Source organism: Mytilus galloprovincialis, chromosome 8 (genome assembly GCF_965363235.1).
Source record: "Mytilus galloprovincialis chromosome 8, xbMytGall1.hap1.1, whole genome shotgun sequence".
Taxonomy (NCBI): domain Eukaryota; kingdom Metazoa; phylum Mollusca; class Bivalvia; order Mytilida; family Mytilidae; genus Mytilus; species Mytilus galloprovincialis.
In genome coordinates, this window is record NC_134845.1 from 15109067 (window position 1) to 15131018 (window position 21952).

Sequence of the window (21952 nt, forward strand, 5' to 3'; positions counted from 1 at the left end):
ATCAACTTTGCTTAAAGTCACTTTGGACATGATTTCCAATCATATAAATATGTTTTGACTGTACCTAAAGATACGTTACGGTAGGTTATACGTTTATCGGCGACATTGGTTTAATGGGTAAATCAAAGTGTATATTATAACTTTTGATTCTAAAATATTTTTGTGGATAAAAATCAATATAGTGTCAAATAAAAAAAGCAAATCTAATCATGATTTAGATGAAATAAAGGATTTTAATTCACACCGATATTTGGAGTTTTTCTTGGCGACATTCGGAATTCGTGTGATTTCCGTATATTGAATAGAAATTCACACAAATATATTTACGATATACATCACAAAAGAATATAATTTTATTTTAGTATACATATTAATCACTTAGAACACGAAAAAGATTATCTGTGACATATGTTAAGCTTGCATTTTGTGGTTATTTGCCGGCGACACTGAAATTTTGTAATTGTACCCATTTTTTGGGAATGACTGATTTATGATATCATGTACCTTCACAACGGAGGTATATTGGGACTAAGCACCAACACGGGTGAAACTGGTCGATAATCTGCAAGTGTTTCCGAGTTTGTTTAAAGGGTTTTATATTAATATTGCTTTAGTTTGCGGTTCTCTGTTCTGGTGTGTTGTATTTCTCATTATCTTAGTTTTCATTTTCATCTATTGCAATGTGTTTTCTTCTGCTAAAACTGTCGCGTTATATTTTATGCTTACAGAGTTCAATGAACCGATGGTGTATGAATGTGTTGCTGTCTTAAAGTTAAATAAGATATTTCATAAAGCATACAATATGGTCTCTTGTTGTCTTGGAGAGTTGTCTCATTAGCGATCATACCACATCTTCTTTTTTTTAAATATACGACAATCAACGGATTATAACAGGAGTACCGTTGTTTGTTCCTGATTTTGTGGTGAAGCGTGTTTAGGACTCTTCTAAGTCTTTTCTTCAGTCGTGGTCTTTTTATGCCTTTTGTCGTAAGTACTTCTTTGCTATTTTCTTCTGTTTTCTTCGTCAATGCGGGAATTGGAAATCCAATAACAGTATATTTTAAACGCTAATATTTACGTACGAAATTTCTAGTCAATTTCAAGAATTTCCTAAAATATTATAACTGCAATTCTTACACGAAACCTTGTTCATGTTAACATTGTGAGACAAAGGACAATCTTATCAACATCCGGTGTTGAGATTCCCTCTAAGGGTAGAGAGTATCGTGGCAAACAATAACAGCTGGTTTTAGTGAGATTGAGACACTATAAGTTATATGGTTCGCTACCGACCCCCTACGGATCTATAGAGGGTTAGTAAAATCCATAGGGGGTGAGGCCGGAGGCCGAGTCCCATATGAATTTTATTCACCCTCTATGGATCCGTAGGGGGTCAGTAGCTAACCGTATAACGAATTTATCGGACGCTGGACTTTTTCTACGGCGTTTTGTTGAAAAATAAACAATGAAACACAACAACATTAATAGATGACGTCGCCATTAACGCGTCATGAACCCCATATGAAACTTACTTACCCCATACGGTCTCATAGGGGGTCACCACGTGACGGCGTTTAACCAATCACAACGTGATAATTCATCTGTGGTCCGATAAAGGGATGTAGAGAGTATCGTGGCAAACAATAGCACCTGATTTTAGTGAGATTGAGACACAGGGATGTAGAGAGTATCGTGGCAAACAATAACACCTGATTTTAGTGAGATTGAGACACAGGGATGTAGAGAGTATCGTGGCAAACAATAACACCTGATTTTAGTGAGATTAAGACACAGGGATGTAGAGAGTATCGTGGCAAACAATAACAGCTGATTTTAGTGAGATTGAGAGACACGGATTAACGAATTGGATAAATAAAAATGTTAATTTTTCTAGTAACCTTAAGAAAAAACAACTAGTAACAATTTAGACATTGAACACTTTATTTACCATACATAAATAAATCTATTAATCTCAAGTCTATGAAAATAGAGAAAAGACCAAAATGTCTTAATTTAACTATAATTATTATAATAAAATAAAATTAAAATGAGCAAATGATGAAAGATAATAATGAGTCTGTTTTCCTTGTGATAATTGCGATTTGTCTTGAATATATGGTCGTAGTAATGTTTTATCAGTGTTTTATCCTGACTATAAAGTATTGATTATCTTTTAGTATGATTTTCCATTCTAATACTTGAAGCAATGATTTTGGTGTAACATGTTTAGAACATGATTTATAGGTAAAGTTGGTAGCCTAATGATTGTTATTACTGCTTGTTTATCTGGTATCTTTAGTGGAAATATTGTCAACTCAAATCTTTAGAATTTTAGCTATGAAATATTTTAACACACTGAATAATAGTGTTGTATTTTATTAAGTCTGAACCTGTAATTTAGTGGTTGCTTTAAAGAAGATGAGTAACTGCTGTTTATTTCACTAATGAATTAAAACATTGTAATGGTGCATGTTAATGTGATGGATATTGCTTCATTGAATGATTTTTCATAATTTTCAATGACCTATCTATTTATCTTCCAACTCTATCAGTATTACATAATTGTCAAACTGAACCATTTGTCCATTTTAATCTCTCAAATCTACCCATTTTAAATAAATAACAATTGTACTTTAACAATACTACAATATCAAACAACAATTAATATTTATGCATTAAAATTAATTCAGGATTAAGAGTAAAAACGACTGGCACTTAGAACTTTAACAAGGTTAAAATGACGTAAATTTAACAGACATATATACCCATATACAAAAAGTTATAAACAGTGTTGAGCCTACATATTTGTTCATTTTTAATCAAGTTAACTTTTATTGTTTGAATTCATCTCCATGTGTAGCGAGAGTTTTATTAAAAATTTGACTTTGGTCATTTACAATTTTTTTGTAATTTTGTAATATCTTTATAATTATCTTTGAAGGTCTTCATAGTTCCTTCTTTAAGTTGTAGATTTTGAATTGAATTTCAGTGTTAAAATATTCTCTGTAATTCCATTTTCGTTTCAATTATCACATAGTACAGTATACCATTATAATATCTAAAACAAATTCCGTTTAGGTATTTTTAAATAACAACTTAAAACAAATAGTTTTACCTCAACCAACAAATGTAACAAGTACTGGGTATTAACATAACACTTAAATTTAAAATTGAAATTTTCCTGAATTTTAATTATAATAGATTAAACTTAAACAACTGCCATTTTCTTACAAAGAAATTACCCAAAGGGGCATAACTGTTTTTTTTTTCCTGATGTAACTTGTTTTAAATACTTCTACAACAGAAAACGTCAACATTACCCTTTTAAAGACAACAATTTAACAGCTATTATCACTTCATTTTTTTCAAAATAAAATATCAATTCATAAAGTTAAAAATTCAGTAAATGTTTACACAAGTTTTGTAACATATAAAGGCAATGTACACTGTTTCACAATGCATACACACTTAAAGCACACACACAAACACAGATATCTGTACATGTGCTAGGCAATAGAACTACACAGATTACAATTAATTGGAAAGAGACAAATTTGTGTCCTGAAAATTCACACTCGGGAATTCACGAAAGACTTCTTTACAGCTGTAAAATTATTTTCAAAAGTTGAAACTACATGTTTTTTCTTTTTGTAATCAGTTCTTGGCAATAAGCTACTTCCAACTTCGTTTTGTGTGCTGTTTTTGCTGACGACTGTAAAAGTCAATATTGTGTTGATAATTTCATATACAACGTTTAAATAAATTGCAACAAAATGAATTTCAATATTTGTACAAGAAAATATGTTTTTTCATGAACCTTATTACAGTTGTAAAGAGTAGTCTTGTAAATTTAGCTGCCTATTTGATAACAAAACAAAATAAGAAAAAGTCAATATGTATATCTTAAAATGTCATGTGTTTATGTCATTTATTATTTATAAACATTATTCATAACATTTTCTACGTCTGATTCATTATACTTCAGTCAAAAGGACTGTTGTAGATCTATATAACAACAGCATTTGACATACTGCCAAAAAGGTGTTAAGTGGGACATTAATGACATTCAACATTTTGTATTTCTACAATTAAGTTCATTTACTGAAAAAACTGAATCCAAATAGAAACATACTACATGTTGTTATTTTATAAAACTTGATAATATTTTATAACAAGATAACCATTGAAATGAAGTGAAGTATACATATATTCCTAATATAATGTTGTAAAATGTATTTATCAATAAGGAATCTCAAAACATACAACTATCTATGTTTAAATTGCATAATATAGTACAAGGAAAAAGGTACAGACCAATGTTAATGAAAAGCTAAAAAAAGATTTTTTTACATGAGATTCAAATTACAAAGTATCTTCATAAAAGAACTCTTTAAAAATACTATAAAATACAATATCTATTACAATCAGAAACAACTCTTTACCTAATTTGTTATACTACAACATTTTGTCAAATTCGAAAAACTTTGCATAATCATTCGTCATTCGGATGTTGACTTGACTATAAACTATTTCATACGTTATGATGATTAACATCACGAACTCGATATTTTTGTTATCTAATACTTCACAAAACTTCAATTTTTCTTTTGAGCGTTAAGGGAAGTCTCAATAAAATTTCTAAATATAATGTTCATCAAAATTCAAACTGTTCCTATATTAGTAAATACTTCTAAATTTTAGTAGTTGATTCCCTAAATACGAACATTCGAAACATGCCTTTCCTCCTAGCCAACATTAATTTCGAAAATGACAATATGAGAATTTTTCTAATATTGCACTTAAAAAGAACCACAACATATGCCTATAATGTGTCCTGACAATGGCAAAGAAAACAGAATACTATTAAGCACACTAAGCTGCAAGTTTTCTTTACATGAAAGGGAACGTTAAAGATCATATGGAAATGATCCAGTCCTTGACACAGGCATATGGTTGTTTGTTCAATTTTGCTTTGGTTGATTGCGAATAAAATAAAAGATCACTAATAGCCAATAGGAGTTGTCTTTCTTAACTCACATACTTATCTTGCTATATAGTAATATGACAGGTAAACAAGTGTTCATTTCTACTTTCTAGTATATAAATTCAAAGATACATTGTCATCGCGTATATCAACATATAGTTTCTTATAACGACTCCTTAAATATATTTCTTGAAAATTGTGAAATCAATTTTTCGAGGATGATAGTCGGAAGCGAAGGTCACATGCATATTGCAAATATCAAGTTTTTTTTTAAGGTATTACGAATGTTAAAGACATCTGTATAACCGTTTCCTATAAATATAGTAAGGCTCATTGAGCATGAAACTTTTTTTATTGTAGAAATAGCATGTGGCCTCAACCAGAGCACATCCATCGAACTATCCCAATGCCGTAATAAAAGACTGGATATCAGAGAAACGTTCCTTCCATGGTAACGTAACGTCACATTGTCGTATCAACCACGGAGTGCTTGGAATTCTGCATCTCTGTATGATCGGCGTAGGCATTCAAGGTGGCAAGTCGGGTATCCTTAAGATGTGTCAAATTAGAACTAATGACGATCAAAAAGTGAATCTGTAATTACAAAGATAGAGATTATAGATATATATTCATTCAAGTAGTTTTCTATTATCTTCAAGTAGAATGTAAATAAACTAACCCTTTTTCACCAATGAATTATCAAGTGTTGATCATTTCAAATCAACTTCATGCAAAATGCGTTAAGAAATTATCTACCTTGATTAATTCCTATGTTTAGTAACTATAAGTAAAAACATCATATCTACCATGCAATAATGTACCAAACAATTCTACGGTAACTTAAAAGTAGGCTTTGCCAAGTTAAATGGCTATTTTTCTTTAAAGATTGACCTGGGTTAGCAAAGTCGATTATATAGAGCCCCCTGTTCTGAAAAAGTTCAAAGTCAAAACGTAATGCAACCTTAACTAATTTCGATAGAAACTTGGTCGATTCAACACAAAATAAAAAAACAAAATTCATATACTTGACCCAAAAATATGCCACTTTTACAAAATCATTCATATATGCAATGTAAAAGATGACTATTATCAGTAACGGAAGATTTAGAAAATGCGACAGCAATTCAAAATAACTTGATGCAAAAGCTCTTATCTTTTTCAATGCTACCTGTGAAATGAATCAATTTAGCACAACGTGTTTTGCTTTGTATTGTTTCTATTGACTACTGTGACATTCAAACAATGATATGCAACAGTAACAAAGCCTCATTAGTGACTGGTTTATGCATTAACCAACCAAAAAAGAATCATTCCAGAGATTACACACTAACAAAATATATGCATAAATAACTTAATCGAAAGAGCTTTAATATATCGTAATAAACGAACTTACACATGACTAGGTTACGCAAGATGTTGCTTTGAAATCAATTGTAACCGAATCGATCTTGTGTTTAGCAGAAAACATATGAATGGGATTTTATTTGATTTTAATGTCTTAATTGAATTTCATTAAACTACCTTTTTGGTAGCATTGTATCTTCTGCTTAGGTTTGGTATCTACATTCCAGCTTTTGTATTCGTGTGTCTTTGACAATAATTTACATGCTTATCATGATCATGATATTGGGGAAAGAGATACCTAGTTTCTTTGCATTAAGAAAAAAGTAATGATATGTAATAGGTTTTCTGGAAGTCAATTTCACTTTTTCTTAATTAGTAAGTACTGTTTTATCTATGTTGGCGTTCGTATTTGTAGCAGTTCAGTGTTTCTGTTATTCCGTTTGTCCTCTAAAATTTGATACATTTCCATCGGTTTTTGTTTAAGACTTGTTTATTTTTTGTTGAGTCAGTTTATAACTATTGAGCAGTAGTATAACTGTTGCTTTTATTTATAGTAATCTAAACAGACGAACAATGATTTACACTGTACACAGAGACAAACACGTCAATATAACATGCAACAATAATTTACAAAAGAAAGTGGCTAGGTTACGATAAGGATATGATGGTTCTTTTTATTTCACAACATGATGAGTGCTTGGTTTTATATTGCTGTCCATACAGTTATCTGATAAAAAATTGAAACTACAAGGTTAAATCCTATACATAGAGCATTAATCATTTCCTCTTACAATATCAAAATAAGATCGATTACAAAAATATTTATTTCATATTCGTTCCTCTGAATCAAATATCAATAATTATACACTGTAAAGCATCGACATTGCGCTAATGAGGTCGAATGATAGGGTTAATTTTAAGGCACGAATGACTTGTATTTGAATATTTATATTCCTGAAGTACTAGTTGAATTCAAATTTATATTTAGAAATAAAAGAACAACATTATAATTAAACATTAAAGTCACATGTTTTTTTCAAACGCACATGATATCCAGCTTTGATTGGAATAAAAATCCTGTTTTCTTAAAAGAAGTTGTAGAACATTTTCACATTTTACAAACAGAACGATAAAACACAAAATTATTGACCAGAGGGACCTTACATTCAGACTTACTCCTACTTGTATATCATGATTGTACATATTCTTGTAATTTGCAATATATGTCGTTAAAACTTGGTATATAATGCCAGCGTCGAATAAGAAACTAAAGAAAGAAAAAACAAAAATAAAATATTATCTACATGCTAAAATAAACAAAATTGGATATTAACAGACAAGTCTTGGATAAACTATAATAAGCACTTTGTCTACAGCTAGTCATTTGTAAAAATCTTACGCTCGGGGACAAGTCTGCCAGGGTATATTTGTTAATCATAAATAAAAGGGATAACCATTGTGAATGAAGACAATGGGATTTCATGCTGCGTCCATTTTTCCAAAGCAAAACCCTTGTATGAAGAATAGTTACACGATATAAGATGTATTTGTTTCTTTTAAACAATTTGAACATAGGTAAACTACCGTTGCCTGTAACGTCTACTTAATACATCAGAAAAAAACGGTACGTTTTGATTTTATTCATCTGGACATAAAAAGGGTTACATTAATCATTTAATTGACTAGATTTGAGGAAAAAGACAGTATAGAAATCGTATATGCGGGGTGGTGTCTGTGTGTTATGTACTTACCATGCTAACTGTGATCAAAATGGATGATACAAAGATAGTAATGTAGATGACCAATAAGCGATAAGCCTAAAATAACAAAGATAATAATTGATTAACACGTGGTTAGCTTCGGATGTATATCTATAACCCTGCTATGTTTGAAGATACTTGAAGATACACTATTGCTATCATTCTGAATCATTTGTCTGTACTATAGACCGTTATTTCTGAATCATTTGCATGTACTATAGATCGTTATTTCTGAATCATTTCCCTGTACCATAGATCGTTATTTCTGAATCATTTGCCTGTACTATAGATCGTTATTTCTAAATCATTTGCCTGTACCATAGTTATTTCTGAATCATTTGCCTGAACTATAGATCGTTATTTCTGAATCATTTGCCTGTACTAAAGATCTTTATTTCTGAATCATTTGCCTGTACTAAAGATCTTTATTTCTGAATCATTTGCCTGTACTAAAGTTCGTTATTTCTGAATCATTTGCCTGTACTAAAGTTCGTTATGTCTGAATCATTTGCCTGTACTAAAGATCATTATTTCTGAATCGTTTGCTTGTACTAATCATTTGCCTGTACTTAAGATCGTTATTTCTGAATCAGTTGCCTGTACTATAGATCGTTATTTCTGAATCATTTGTCTGTACTATAGATCTTTATTTCTGAATCATTTGCCTGTACTAAAGATCGTTATTTATGAATCATTTGCCTGTAAAAATCATTTGCCTGTACTAAAGATCGTTATTTCTGAATCAGTTGCCTGTACTATAGATCGTTATTTCTGAATCATTTGCCTGTACTAAAGATCGTTATTTCTGAATCATTTGCCTGTACTAAAGATCTTTATTTTTTCATTTGCCTGTACTAAAGTTCGTTATTTCTGAATCATTTGCCTGTACTAAAGTTCGTTATGTCTGAATCATTTGCCTGTACTAAAGATCATTATTTCTGAATCGTTTGCTTGTACTGATCATTTGCCTGTACTTAAGATCGTTATTTCTGAATCAGTTGCCTGTACTATAGATCGTTATTTCTGAGTCATTTGCCTGTACTTAAGATCTTTATTTCTGAATCATTTGCCTGTACTAAAGATCTTTATTTCTGAATCATTTGCCTGCACTAAAGATCGTTATTTCTGAATCATTTGCCTGTACTATAGATCGTTATTTCTGAATCATTTGCCTGTACTATAGATCTTTATTTTTTCATTTGCCTGTACTAAAGATCGTTATTTCTGAATCATTTGCCTGTACTAAAGATCGTTATTTCTGAATCATTTGCAGCAAGTCACTTATTAAGTTAAACATATGAATCACAACCAACTACATTCCACTAAAACAATTGGTATGTTCACGTCTGAGGTTCACGTGGACAGTACACAAGGAACGAAATGTGAATAAATGTGACACTAATTACGCTTCCGGAGCGCCTTATACCACACGGCTTATGGGTTTAAATATCCGCCTCCCGTTTACAACAAATTATCAAAATCTCAAAAAGCAGATACATCAATAGTTGTTTTTGCCAAACTTTAATAACACGGAAGAAAACCACACAAGACAAAAACATATACACAAATAGCAATATGGAAAGGAGCTACTTAAATGTGATAAGAGAAAAGAACCGTGAAACACGTCACATTATGGATACATCCTACATCGGTGTTATATTCGTCAATCAGTCTTGTGAGTTTTGCTTCAACCAGTGAGATCATTAACGACTTGATGTTTTTTATATCAAATTTAGAAAAGTAAACGAGACTGCTAAATTCTGATGGTGATACTAAAATGTGGCAAGTGATTACTTCAATGGTATGGTTAAAACCCACTAGATAAGTAGCTTCTAATATTTTGTGAGCTCCAGTTTTAGAAAATACAAGGTCTGGAATAAACAGTTATATCGGAGAACACTACTATTGGAAAATTGATGTTTAAATAGGGAATATTTACCTTTACGTTAATTGTTGATTTCATAATACAAGCCAATGTATTGAAACAAACTTACAGTGGAGATCACTTCTAACCTCTCATCAAATCTGTCAGAATCAGTCAGGAAAACTGTTCATGGACAGTATGTAGAACTGTCATTCTGACACCTTCATTCTGACACCTTTTAGACAGTTCTAGCTAGAACAGTTCTAACCTAGAACTGATTTGGTCAGTTTTACCTAGAACTGATCCTAACAGTTCTACCCTAGAACAATTTTAGAAAGTTCTACGACTAGAACAGTTTTGAGAACTCTTTGTCTTAAATATAAATAAGTCAAAACAATATAATATATGCTAAAAAATTCTCATCACAACACTGTTTTTACATTTCTCGTTCCAGAAAAAACTGCAGTGACGTCATTTAGATCTGTTCTACAATCCTGACAGGTTTGGTAAGTTCTACAACCAAAACACTTTTATACAGTTCTGCTGACAGTTCTACGGTTAAACTGATTTAGTCAGTTCTAATGACAGTTCTACGTTTAGAATTGATTTGGTCAGTTCTGTTGACAGTTCTACGGCTATAGAAGAACTGATTTGGACAGATATTCTACCTAGAACAGTTTTAGACAGTTCTGCCCTAGAACTAGTAGACAGTTCTACTTGGGACAGTACTAGGGTAGAACTGTTCTAGTTAGAGCTGTTCTATGACAGTTTAGATCAGTTTTATTACAGCTTATTCTGACAGTTCTAATGGGAGGTTAGAAGTGATCTTCACTGTAGTTGTGGTAATAATTAGTATCTTATTCGTATGTTTTGTATATAAGAAAAAATGAAAAAATCGAGCAGATGATCCCTGTTTGTTCCCTTTCTAATGCTGATTGTTTGAAGTAAAACAATCCAAACAAATACTAAAATTGTTTATCAATAAAATCTTGATGTCGATTTCAAAAGAATCGCAGTAATGTTTCCCTGGTAAATCATGCTTTTAAAAAAAGTTTGCAGTTGGTAAACTATTCCAAAAGCATTTTTACGGCTATATTTTAACTTCGTATTAAATGGAATATTTGTTATAAAACGTTGAACCATGAGATTGTTTTCTCTTTAATTCTGACAAGTCTTTTACGGTTGTCAAGTGTAACTGTGACAATAACGGACTGTTAACATGGTTAAGTGTAACTGTGACAATAACGGTATTGACTGTTAACATGGTCAAGTGTAACTGTGACAATAACGGTATTGACTGCTAACATGGTTAAGTGTATCTATGACAATAACGGTATTGACTGTTAACATAGTCAAGTGTAACTGTGACAATAACGGTATTGACTGTTAACATGGTTAAGTGTATCTGTGACAATAACGGTATTGACTGTTAACATGGTTAAGTGTATCTATGACAATAACGGTATTGACTGTTAACATGGTCAAGTGTAACTGTGACAATAACGGTATTGACTGTTAACATGGTTAAGTGTATCTGTGACAATAACGGTATTGACGGTATTGACTGTTAACATGGTTAAGTGTATCTGTGACAATAACGGTATTGACTGTTAACATGGTCAAGTGTAACTGTGACAATAACGGTATTGACTGTTAACATGGTCAAGTGTAACTGTGACAATAACGGTATTGACTGCTAACATGGTTAAGTGTATCTATGACAATAACGGTATTGACTGTTAACATAGTCAAGTGTAACTGTGACAATAACAGTATTGACTGTTAACATGGTTAAGTGTATCTGTGACAATAACGGTATTGACTCTTAACATGGTTAAGTGTATCTATGATAATAACGGTATTGACTGTTAACATGGTTAAGTGTATCTGTGACAATAACGGTATTGACTGTTAACATGGTCAAGTGTAACTGTGACAATAACGGTATTGACTGTTAACATGGTTAAGTGTATCTGTGACAATAACGGTATTGACTGTTAACATGGTCAAGTGTAACTGTGACAATAACGGTATTGACTGTTAACATGGTCTAGTGTAACTGTGACAATAACGGTATTGACTGTTAACATGGTCAAGTGTAACTGTGACAATAACGGTATTGACTGTTAACATGGTAACCTGGTAACCATGCTGTCTTTAACAATAAACAAATGTCAATACAATATATCAAACTGTTCATGATTAGTCTTAGCCTGCATTTGACGGGCACTTTACAAACTATACGGCACATTAGTGATATACCCGACATGGCACAGGCACAAAATGAGGTGGGGTTACGACAGTTTTTATACATGTATGTGCACAAAACTTTCCCTTTACATATGTACTCTACATGTTGGAAATTTTGAATTACTTCATGTCCACAATTTTGGATAAACTGAACCTCTGTTGTGTTCATTTATTGCAGTAGATGTGTCATATCTGATAATTTGTGTACATTTATTGCAGTTGATGTGTCATGTCTGATTTTATTGCAGTAGATGTGTCATGTCTGATTTTATTGCAGTAGATGTGTCATATCTAATTTTATTGCAGTATATGTGTCATATCTGATAATTTGTGTCCATTTATTGCATAAGATGTGTCATATCTAATTTTATTGCAGTAGATGTGTCATGTCTGATTTTATTGCAGTAGATGTGTCATATCTGATAATTTGTGTACATTTATTGCAGATGTGTCATATCTAATTTTATTGCAGAAGATGTGTCATATCTAATTTTATTGCAGTAGATGTGTCCTATCTGATTTTATTGCAGTAGATGTGTCCTATCTGATTTTATTGCAGTAGATGTGTCCTGTCTGATTTTATTGCAGTAGATGTGTCATATCTGATTTTATTGCAGTAGATGTGTCATGTCTGATTTTATTGCAGTAGATGTGTCCTATCTGATTTTATTGCAGTAGATGTGTCCTATCTGATTTTATAGCAGTAGATGTGTCCTGTCTGATTTTATTGCAGTAGATGTGTCATGTCTGATTTTATTGCAGTAGATGTGTCCTATCTGATTTTATTGCAATAGATGTGTCCTATCTGATTTTATTGCAGTAGATGTGTCCTGTCTGATTTTATTGCAGTAGATGTGTCATGTCAGATTTTATTGCAGTAGATGTGTCATATCTGATAATTTTAACTGTAAAGCCGAATCTTACCTCCATCCGAAAGTTATCAAAATCACTTCCAGCAAGAGATTTATCATGCAAACCTGGAAATAAAAAAAATCAAACGTTTTTGTTTCTTGTCTCATGTACATGTAAAGTCATCATGGTTTCAATCTAAACCAAAAGGTCGATCATAAACACGTTTCAATAGCAAATAATAAATTTGAACGCTTTTGACATTTTGATCACCTCATTATCCAGACTTTTATGACATAAGACAACATAAGCATTATACGTCTAGACTTTTAATCTTAGGATTTGAATAAAAGTAATAGATATGACGAACTAAATCTTATTTTTCAAACTTATATTTGAATTTAATCTCACATCATATTTTTTTTTTCTTTTTTTCTTTCAACAAGTCAAAGTTTTTTGGATATTAAATATTTCGTTAGTATAATTGTTTCATATCGTAACAGATATACAAATCAGAATTTCAAGAAAAAGAAAACTGAACTAGCGTTGATGGATGTTTATTTGTATCTTTTAATTCTTTGTTGGTTATTTTTTCATGAAGGGTTGGCTACTGTTGTGAATGCAGCGGTACATTTCTATATCAGATGTTAGTATTAAAAACTTTGCTCCTAGGGTAAATATATCTAATAGAAAATGATACACAAAAGCCTGTGATTTAACCTGCTAGATTTCCTTCTTTTGATTGTCATTCATCATATATCAAGACTATTTCAGGTAAAGCAAACAATATCTAAATCATTTATTTTAAATTATTTTAACACCTAAATCATATGTAGATTTAAAAAAGTGTAGTTTATGGAAATATGGTTGGTATATATTTTACACAAATAATATTTGCAGGGCTGGTTTCACTCATAGATTCGTTTTTTAATACTGTTGATTGGTGAGTCTCTTTAATGTCATATCTACGCAGCTGCCCTATATTCGAAAGGATGTCAATCAGCTATTCAGTCAAAGAAGTACTTCCAAAACGCGATATATTGTATGAAACAGATGTTAAAAAAGTTTTGTATATAAAAAAAAATTTACTGTTACACCACTGTCCCATGTTAGGGGATGGTTCGGCAGTTGCAAACATGTTTAACTCCGCCATAATTTCAATGGTAGCTTCCTGTCCCAATTCAGGAGCCTGTAGTTCAGTGTTAATCGTTTGTTGCTATATATCATACTTGCTTTTCCGTAATTTATTTGTATATAAATAAGTTTATTGTTTCAGGCCGAGCGGTGACCAATAGTAGTTACCTTCTATGTCATTTGGTGTTTTGCGGAGAGTGTCTCATTGACAATCATACCACATCTTCTTATTGTTATATTCCCAACATGCCCAATAAGTATGTTATTGTTTAGAAATCCTAGTACAATTTAATTGCCATTTTATTCGAACCAGATCTGTGACTGTGTTATTGTCCCTGAACCAGTTCAACCTCTCTAGATAGCATCAAGTATATATAATGCTGTATTATCGGTAGTTTGATAGTCATTTAACGATCTGTAGTGCTCATCTTCTATTTACTACTATGGGGAATTCCGCCGATCAATAAACGGAGCCAGAATTATATACAACAACGACAAGGCATCGTATTGATTTTTCATCAGCCTGATTTCTGCATTAATGATCCGGAATGAAACATTCTGGAAACAAATGCTTTAAAAGGCATCCAATTGTGCAATTAACCTTGTTTACAAGATACAAAACACCTGATTAAATTTGATCATGGGCCACATTGTAGTAGTTTAAGGTGGTACCCAACACTTTAACTAAAATTAATTTGGCTCGTTTAATTTTTTTTAAATTTTGACAAAGTATTTACTTTAACCCTTTTACAAAACTATAAAAATTTCAAAAAATTTGAACCAACTGTTTTATCAGAAAAATTACACTGGTTATATAGCAGTTTGACAAACACTTATTTTGATCATTGAGAAGCTTGATATTCCCTTAAAACAACGTAATTAAACGTTTAGCTGATTTTACAGAGTTATCTCCCTGTAGTGTTAGGTACCACCTTAATTACAAATATATTACACTTCTGCATTTACGTGTAAATTTAACTAATGGTATTCTTCGAGGAGTACAAAATGCGTATTTCAAAAATTAATCTTTATCACATTGGCTTGACTGGTACATTGTATCAGACATGCAAGATTGAAAATTATGACCTACTTTTAAATTAACGACCAAACATTTGGAAAGTGTGAAAAAACAATTTTCTGAATCAATATTCAATCAAAGACACTAGCATCGGAACATTTGAATGGTTAAAGAAATATTAGAAACTCAGAAAACTGCTTAAAACATCATATCTTCATTCTTTGGCATCAGTTTTCTCATTGTTGAAGCCCGTACGATGACCTTTAGTTTTTTTAAATCCTTGTCCATTGTTCTTTGACGGAAATGTGTCTCATTGGCAACCGTCGTACCACATCTTTGACTTAGTTCTAAATTGTGTCTGGTATTAGATCTGAAGCAACTATTCTTTTCAGGATGTTTCAGAAACTTTCATCACGTGACCAACTTACCTTAATTGACTACGAAACTTTCATCAGATGATCAACTTACCATAATTGACTAGATTTATTTCATTAACCTGAATCATCAGAATGTTTATGAGAAGGTAAAGTGGGATTCCAAAAATGGCAGTCATGAGAACCCATGCAATTCCAAACATATAGCTAAATATCAGCATCTGAAAGTTAAAAGTAATTCATCCATTAGTATGTAGCATTTAAAATGGGAACTCATTATCTCGAGTTTTCCAAGTTTGTTTATTAAAATGAGTATGCGTTCTTGACGATTTTTTCTCTCATAGATTGATATTCAACATATTGAATTAAGTATACTGAAATAAAAATAACAGTAGGAATGATAATAATGATCGTTATTTTCATTAGTATACTTATCATGCTTATTACTATGACTATTATTGAACATGTTGAAAAAAGGATCCATCAATTCGAGGCACACCATTAAATTTCAAATCCCATGATGAATTATCAGCATTACGAAGAGTAAACAGAAAAAACAAGGCACATATACTTCGTAAACTAAATGTAATATGAACATTGTCTAAACACTCACAATATTAGTGAAATTGGTATATTTATCATAGTATCTTATAAATTGTTCACGGTATTGAAATGTATAAAAAATTATCAAAGAAAATGAAACTATGAAAGATAATTTATAACTTCAAAGTCGGCATGAAAGCATAACACAGGACTTTCATCACGTGTTCCGATATCTCCGAAAAATTTCAAGCATTTGTATTTTGCTGAGATATCTTGTACTGTAGTTTGATATCCTGCATTTATACAAAATACCAACTTTTTGTAAGACGCTACTAAATAATCAAAATCTACCCTGTTGCATATACCAGAATAACTTGGTGTAAATCAAACCGAAACAGACTAACGACTTCGCTGGAGTATCTAACACATAACAGGTCGTATATGTTTAATAAGATTTTTATCGTGAGAATGAAGTTACAAGCAGCTGGTCAATTTTGTTATCCTCTTGTCCATCTCCCGCCAAATGTCAAATCAATGTCACTGTAGTATTGAACACGCAAACAAAAGCTAAATTAACCGTCTAAAGTGTATAAAAGAAACAAACTTTGTGATCATTTTGAAAAACTAAGGATGTCAGATCAGTCTTTGGGTGTTCCAAGTGCCATTATGATATTTGTGTTGCATTTATGGAGGTTCACCGGGGGTGATTCTGTTTAAAACTAATTTTCTCGCGTATGTTTGAAGAGAATTGTTATCAGAATTAAATACAAAAACTTTACGAGATTATTTGTGGTAAACATCAATTTTCAGCATCATTTAACTTGAATGTGACATTTGCATCTAAGTTGGTAGACCACTTTTCGGTGTTGATGAGTCATATTTCTTAATTGATAATAACAAAATAAATATGATTATTACAGCTTTATTATTAATTAAAGATTTTATAAATCTATTATTATCTCGTGATATTGTTTTGGTTTAAAAAATAGATAAAAGTTATTTTAGAAATTAATTAATTTTTCTTTTTCAATTCAAATATGTATTTAGTCCAAACAGAGCTGCAGCGACCTTCACCCTTCTCTTCACATGCCTTGACATACAGAAGGATTCTCAAAATGAAACACTCCCTTTGTTAGAGCTGACGACAATACCTTAAGAGAATTTAACCTCGTACAATATTTAAATCAGACTGTCATGACTGTTGTACTAACTTATTAATCGTTTAGATGAAGACGAAGACTCATTGACATTGTTAATTTTGTTAAAGGATTTCTGTTTTTCTAAATTCCGATACTTTGGTAGAAATAAATCCATCGTGACAGCGGAGTTATTTATGTTTTTCCATATTTAGGCACCGAATAGACAATTAACAACAAGATGGCATAATTTGTAAGTTTGGCGCTAATCAAGCCAGACGTCAATTAATTTTTTGTGTCCTTTACTTGTCGATGTGAATCCATTTTTAGATAACAGACATTGATTATATGTCAAACCTAAGATTCTTTCTCACTATCCACAAACTTCCTAAGTACGCGTTTTGTTCCTCTCTCGACATCCAGTAGAAATATTAAATACGTATAAGCTTGGAAGATTGATCGTGAATCGTTAATGATTCTTAACTTTACATGATAGCCTTTCGTAGGAAATATACGCTAAGTTCAACATAATCTGAACGTGTTAGTATATTGAGTTATATTGTAATTATTTTGAATAATATTATATTCGAAATTGAATGTCTGTCTCATGTTGAAAATCCTTCTATAATTGAAGGCTTGTCAAGACATCTATAAAGGTCAATGCAGCTCTGTTTGAAAAAAAACTCATTAGAATTGGAAAGGAAATTAATGTCTTACAAATATAGATGACTTAATTCCATTTTTCATCTAAGCTATATCATGTATATCACGAGAGAAATAACTTCTTAATTGTAAGTTCATGAAATTTATTTCAATATAAATTCAAAACCAGGTATTTTCAAGTGATATGTAAATACTCATACATGTACAAGCTAAAGCTGATAAATCGTGAGGGCCATTCTGTTATCATGGTTATTGAGATTTCCAAAGATTTCACAATTTTGACACTGAGGGAGTCAGAAACAAATCACAAAAAAATGTTCATAAAATTGAGAATTGAAATGGGGAATATGTCAAAGAGACAACAGCCCGACCAAAGAGCAGAAACCAGAGGAAGGACACAAATGGGTAAACCTACCGTGATATTAAGTCCTTGAGCACAGAGATTTCTTTTTGTAGTATGGAAAATGTGACGACTAGTTGGATCTGTAGAAATGTGACCAATACACAGCAACAATGTCCCAAAGACAAACATCCCGGCTACTACACCGGCTACTGCATATTCTAAAAACCATAGTCTGAAATAAAATTACACTTTGTAAGGTATTATTAAATCTATCCGATTAAAACACCATTAATTTTACTTTGCATAGTCTGAAATTAAGTATATATACAGAAATGATGTCATTGTATATATTTAGAAAAATCTTCAAAATGTAAATCATTATAATAGTCAGTATGATGCAATAAAACCAAATTATCCGAAACATATATAATCTTGTGTCTAACTTACTACATGTATATAGCATGTATAGTAACCAGTTATTTACACATCTGTAAAACACTAATGCACAAGTTCTTACAGTTATAAAAATTCAAATACTAAAAAATAAATAATTGGACAAAATAATAAACTTTCAAGAGTGGGTATGCTTTCAAGATTTAGCAATATTTGACTGGCGACAAAATTTGATTAACGTATCTTGCTGTCTTAACCCATTTTAAAGGAATAAAATCTTGTTGGTTTGCATGTATATCAAAACACATTCAGATGCATTGCACTCTTCTTACTGCTTACCACAATATTTAGTACTATTTTCTGGTATTAAAGAAAATTGTGTATCAATTCTTTACTCACAGTTAACATACCATTATAAAGCGAGGATAAAATCTGCAGCAGTACTATATGATTTAGTTAAAACCAATTTACTACAGATAAGATGGATGAGATAGGTCTACGCTTCATTGACATATGACATCCTACCAATCCCATCACGTAACATGTTTGAAAAATATTTTCTTTTCCAGACGAACTTATTGTTAAATCCTTTTTAATACGGTTTTTTTTTTAATTCATCCAAGCACCAAACCTTATCATTCTCGCACATATCAATTTTGATATATTTTTTTTTAGCATCAAAAAAATCAACAACTTGCCTAAAAATTATTATGTATTGATGGCTCGTATGTTTGTTCTGACTCAGAACTATATACTTATTTTACTTCCAAGCGTTTCAAGAAATGTTTCAAGGAAAAAACAACAAACAAAAAACAGTTTTTGTATTATCACAGTCATACAAACTGTTGCCACTGCATACATTCTGTCATGAACTTTAAATAATGCATGTTTACAATTACTCGGACTTCTCTTGAACTGAATTTTAATGTGCGTATTGTTCTGCGTTTACTTTTCTACATTGGCTAGAGGTATAGGGGGAGAGTTGAGATCTCACAAACATGTTTAACCCCGCCGCATTTTTGCGCCTGTCCCAAGTCAGGAGCCTCTGGCCTTTGTTAGTCTTGTATTATTTTAATTTTAGTTTCTTGTGTACAAATTGGAAATTAGTATGGCGTTCATTGTCACTGAACTAATATATATTTGTTTAGGGGCCAGTTGAAGGACGCCTCCGGGTGCGGGAATTTCTCGCTACATTGAAGACCTGTTGGTGACCATCTGCTGTTGTTTTTTTTCTATGGTCGGGTTGTTGTCTCTTTGGCACATTTCCCATTTCCATTCTCAATTTTATGTTTACAATAACACTTTCTTGTGTTGTATACCAGTGAGAAAAGTATCTGGCTTCATACAAGACATGTTAGATTAAAAAAAAACTAAAGCCAAGTTATTTGACTCCTTAAAATGTACCTAATTTTTTTTGTCTAACTGATTATCACGAAGCCGGCTACATATTACAAGATAATCAAAGTGGTATAGACCCTTTACTGTGTAAATAAATGCATTTGAATATATATATATACTTACAAGTGTTGCGAGTCGACTAGATCACGTGTTTTCTGTATTCCAATCAACAGTCCTCCCGTAAGACCACCAAGTCCCACCAGGAGGATGATCCACGCTATCAGGGAGGCACATGGTACCTGAGACAGGCAATGTAACACTCGGTTACCAAAACTTTCATTCCGAGCTGAAAAAGTAAGAAAATACTCGTTAACCCTGTGCTTGTACATGCATCTGTTCCACTAATGTGTATAGGATCGGAACGTAGAAGCGTACGGATACGATAAAGTATTTATACGGAAGAAAAATGTTTAGTTTTCAGCAGTATTTTATCGATGAACAAAATCTAGAACCGATGAAGTATTAAAAAAATAAGCTATACACATTAATGTTTTGCTTTGATCGTAAAAAGTTGTCCTTCGATAAAATCGAGATGTTTAAAATTTATCGAAATAAAATTATAATGTCACCAATTGGATGTGTCCAAGTTTCAAAGTACGGCATTTTGTTCAGCAAAAACATAAATACCAGTACATGTATGATGAGTGCACACATTTTAAATATGGTTACACTTCCCTGAGGTGTCAATCAATATTTCAACTGGTTGGATCATTCATGTCAGATTATAGGGATTTTATTGACTGCATTTGTTTAAATTATTTATTTATAATTCTTAATGTTAGATATTTAAGTGCAATATACATTTCCGTCATAGTATGTATAAGCTACATGTAATATGTCATCATTATTATTATTGACCACCTGACAGCATTAAATATAGAACTCATCTTTAACTATATTCGAGAGTTTCAAGACGCATGACATATGATCATTTCAAACATACAGTACAATAAATTAATTACCTTCGAAAGTAGAAGTAAGTAATTGCATTTTTACAACTTTTGAAAATTACAGGCATGCCAGGATTCATACTTTATAATAGAATACGCCTTATTCTGTGAGGTTTTTCACAACTTTCTATCTCTGTTAAATCGTATATAAAACCTAGCAGCAAAATTATACGAGAAAATAAGGAGTGCATGCAGTTTTGAACATGCTTGGCAGATGACAGACACGAAAAAAAAAAGTTCAGCAAAAAAATACGACGTCTTTTGGGGTTGAAGTCATAAAACTTTGCTCAGTGCTCGGAGCACAAAAATCATGCTCGAAACCTGAAATCCAGTATTTTGATTGGTTGATTCTTGAGTCTGAGTACAAAAATCATGCTCGAAAGTTTTATGACCGCAAGCCCTGGCTTACAGAACGACTTTACAATATTTCTATTGAATACCCATAACAGAATGAACGTTCAAGTAATTTTCAATGCAAACGATACTCCAAGCCAACGACTCAAAACCAATACATCAATAAGACCAAAAGGTTTCCTTCGTAGTGTTTACTGGCCTGTTATTTGTTCCACTTTTTTTTCTTTTTGTCATTGTGTTGTCTGTCCTTTTTTCGAAATATATATCCATAGTCTTAATTGCTGTATGGTACTTAATATCCATCTTTTTATTTTTCCATAAATATAGACACATGTCTATTTACCATGTGCAAGTGTCATTGAAAGTATACTTATATTAGACCGTTGGTTTTCCCGTTTGAATGGTTTTACACTAGTAATTTCGGGGCTTGTTGTTCGGTGTGAGCCAAGACTCCGTGTTGAAGGCCGTACATTGACCTATAATGGTTTACTTTTTTTTAAATTGTTATTTGGATGGAGAGTTGTCTCATTGGCACTCACACCGCATCTTCCTATACATGTATATCTATTATGTGTCAAGTTCAATGCAAGTTAAC

At 31.8% G+C, this 21952-nt stretch overlaps 1 protein-coding gene across 4 annotated transcripts in view; it reads right to left on the reverse strand.

Annotated features, from left to right (window-relative positions):
• Positions 1-1923: 1923 nt before the first annotated feature.
• LOC143085144 (neuronal membrane glycoprotein M6-a-like) overlaps positions 1924-21952 on the reverse strand; it is a 63010-nt gene continuing 42981 nt past the window's right edge. For all 4 annotated transcript variants that reach the window (XM_076261330.1, XM_076261328.1, XM_076261327.1 and 1 more), the window contains exons 2-7: positions 20177-20339; positions 18335-18494; positions 15672-15798; positions 13127-13179; positions 8080-8145; positions 1924-5578 (exon numbers count right to left, since the gene is read on the reverse strand). In XM_076261330.1, coding sequence (XP_076117445.1) covers positions 5447-5578; positions 8080-8145; positions 13127-13179; positions 15672-15798; positions 18335-18494; positions 20177-20339 — 701 coding nt within the window. In that variant the 3' untranslated portion in view covers positions 1924-5446. The remainder of the gene's footprint in view (positions 5579-8079; positions 8146-13126; positions 13180-15671; positions 15799-18334; positions 18495-20176; positions 20340-21952) is intronic.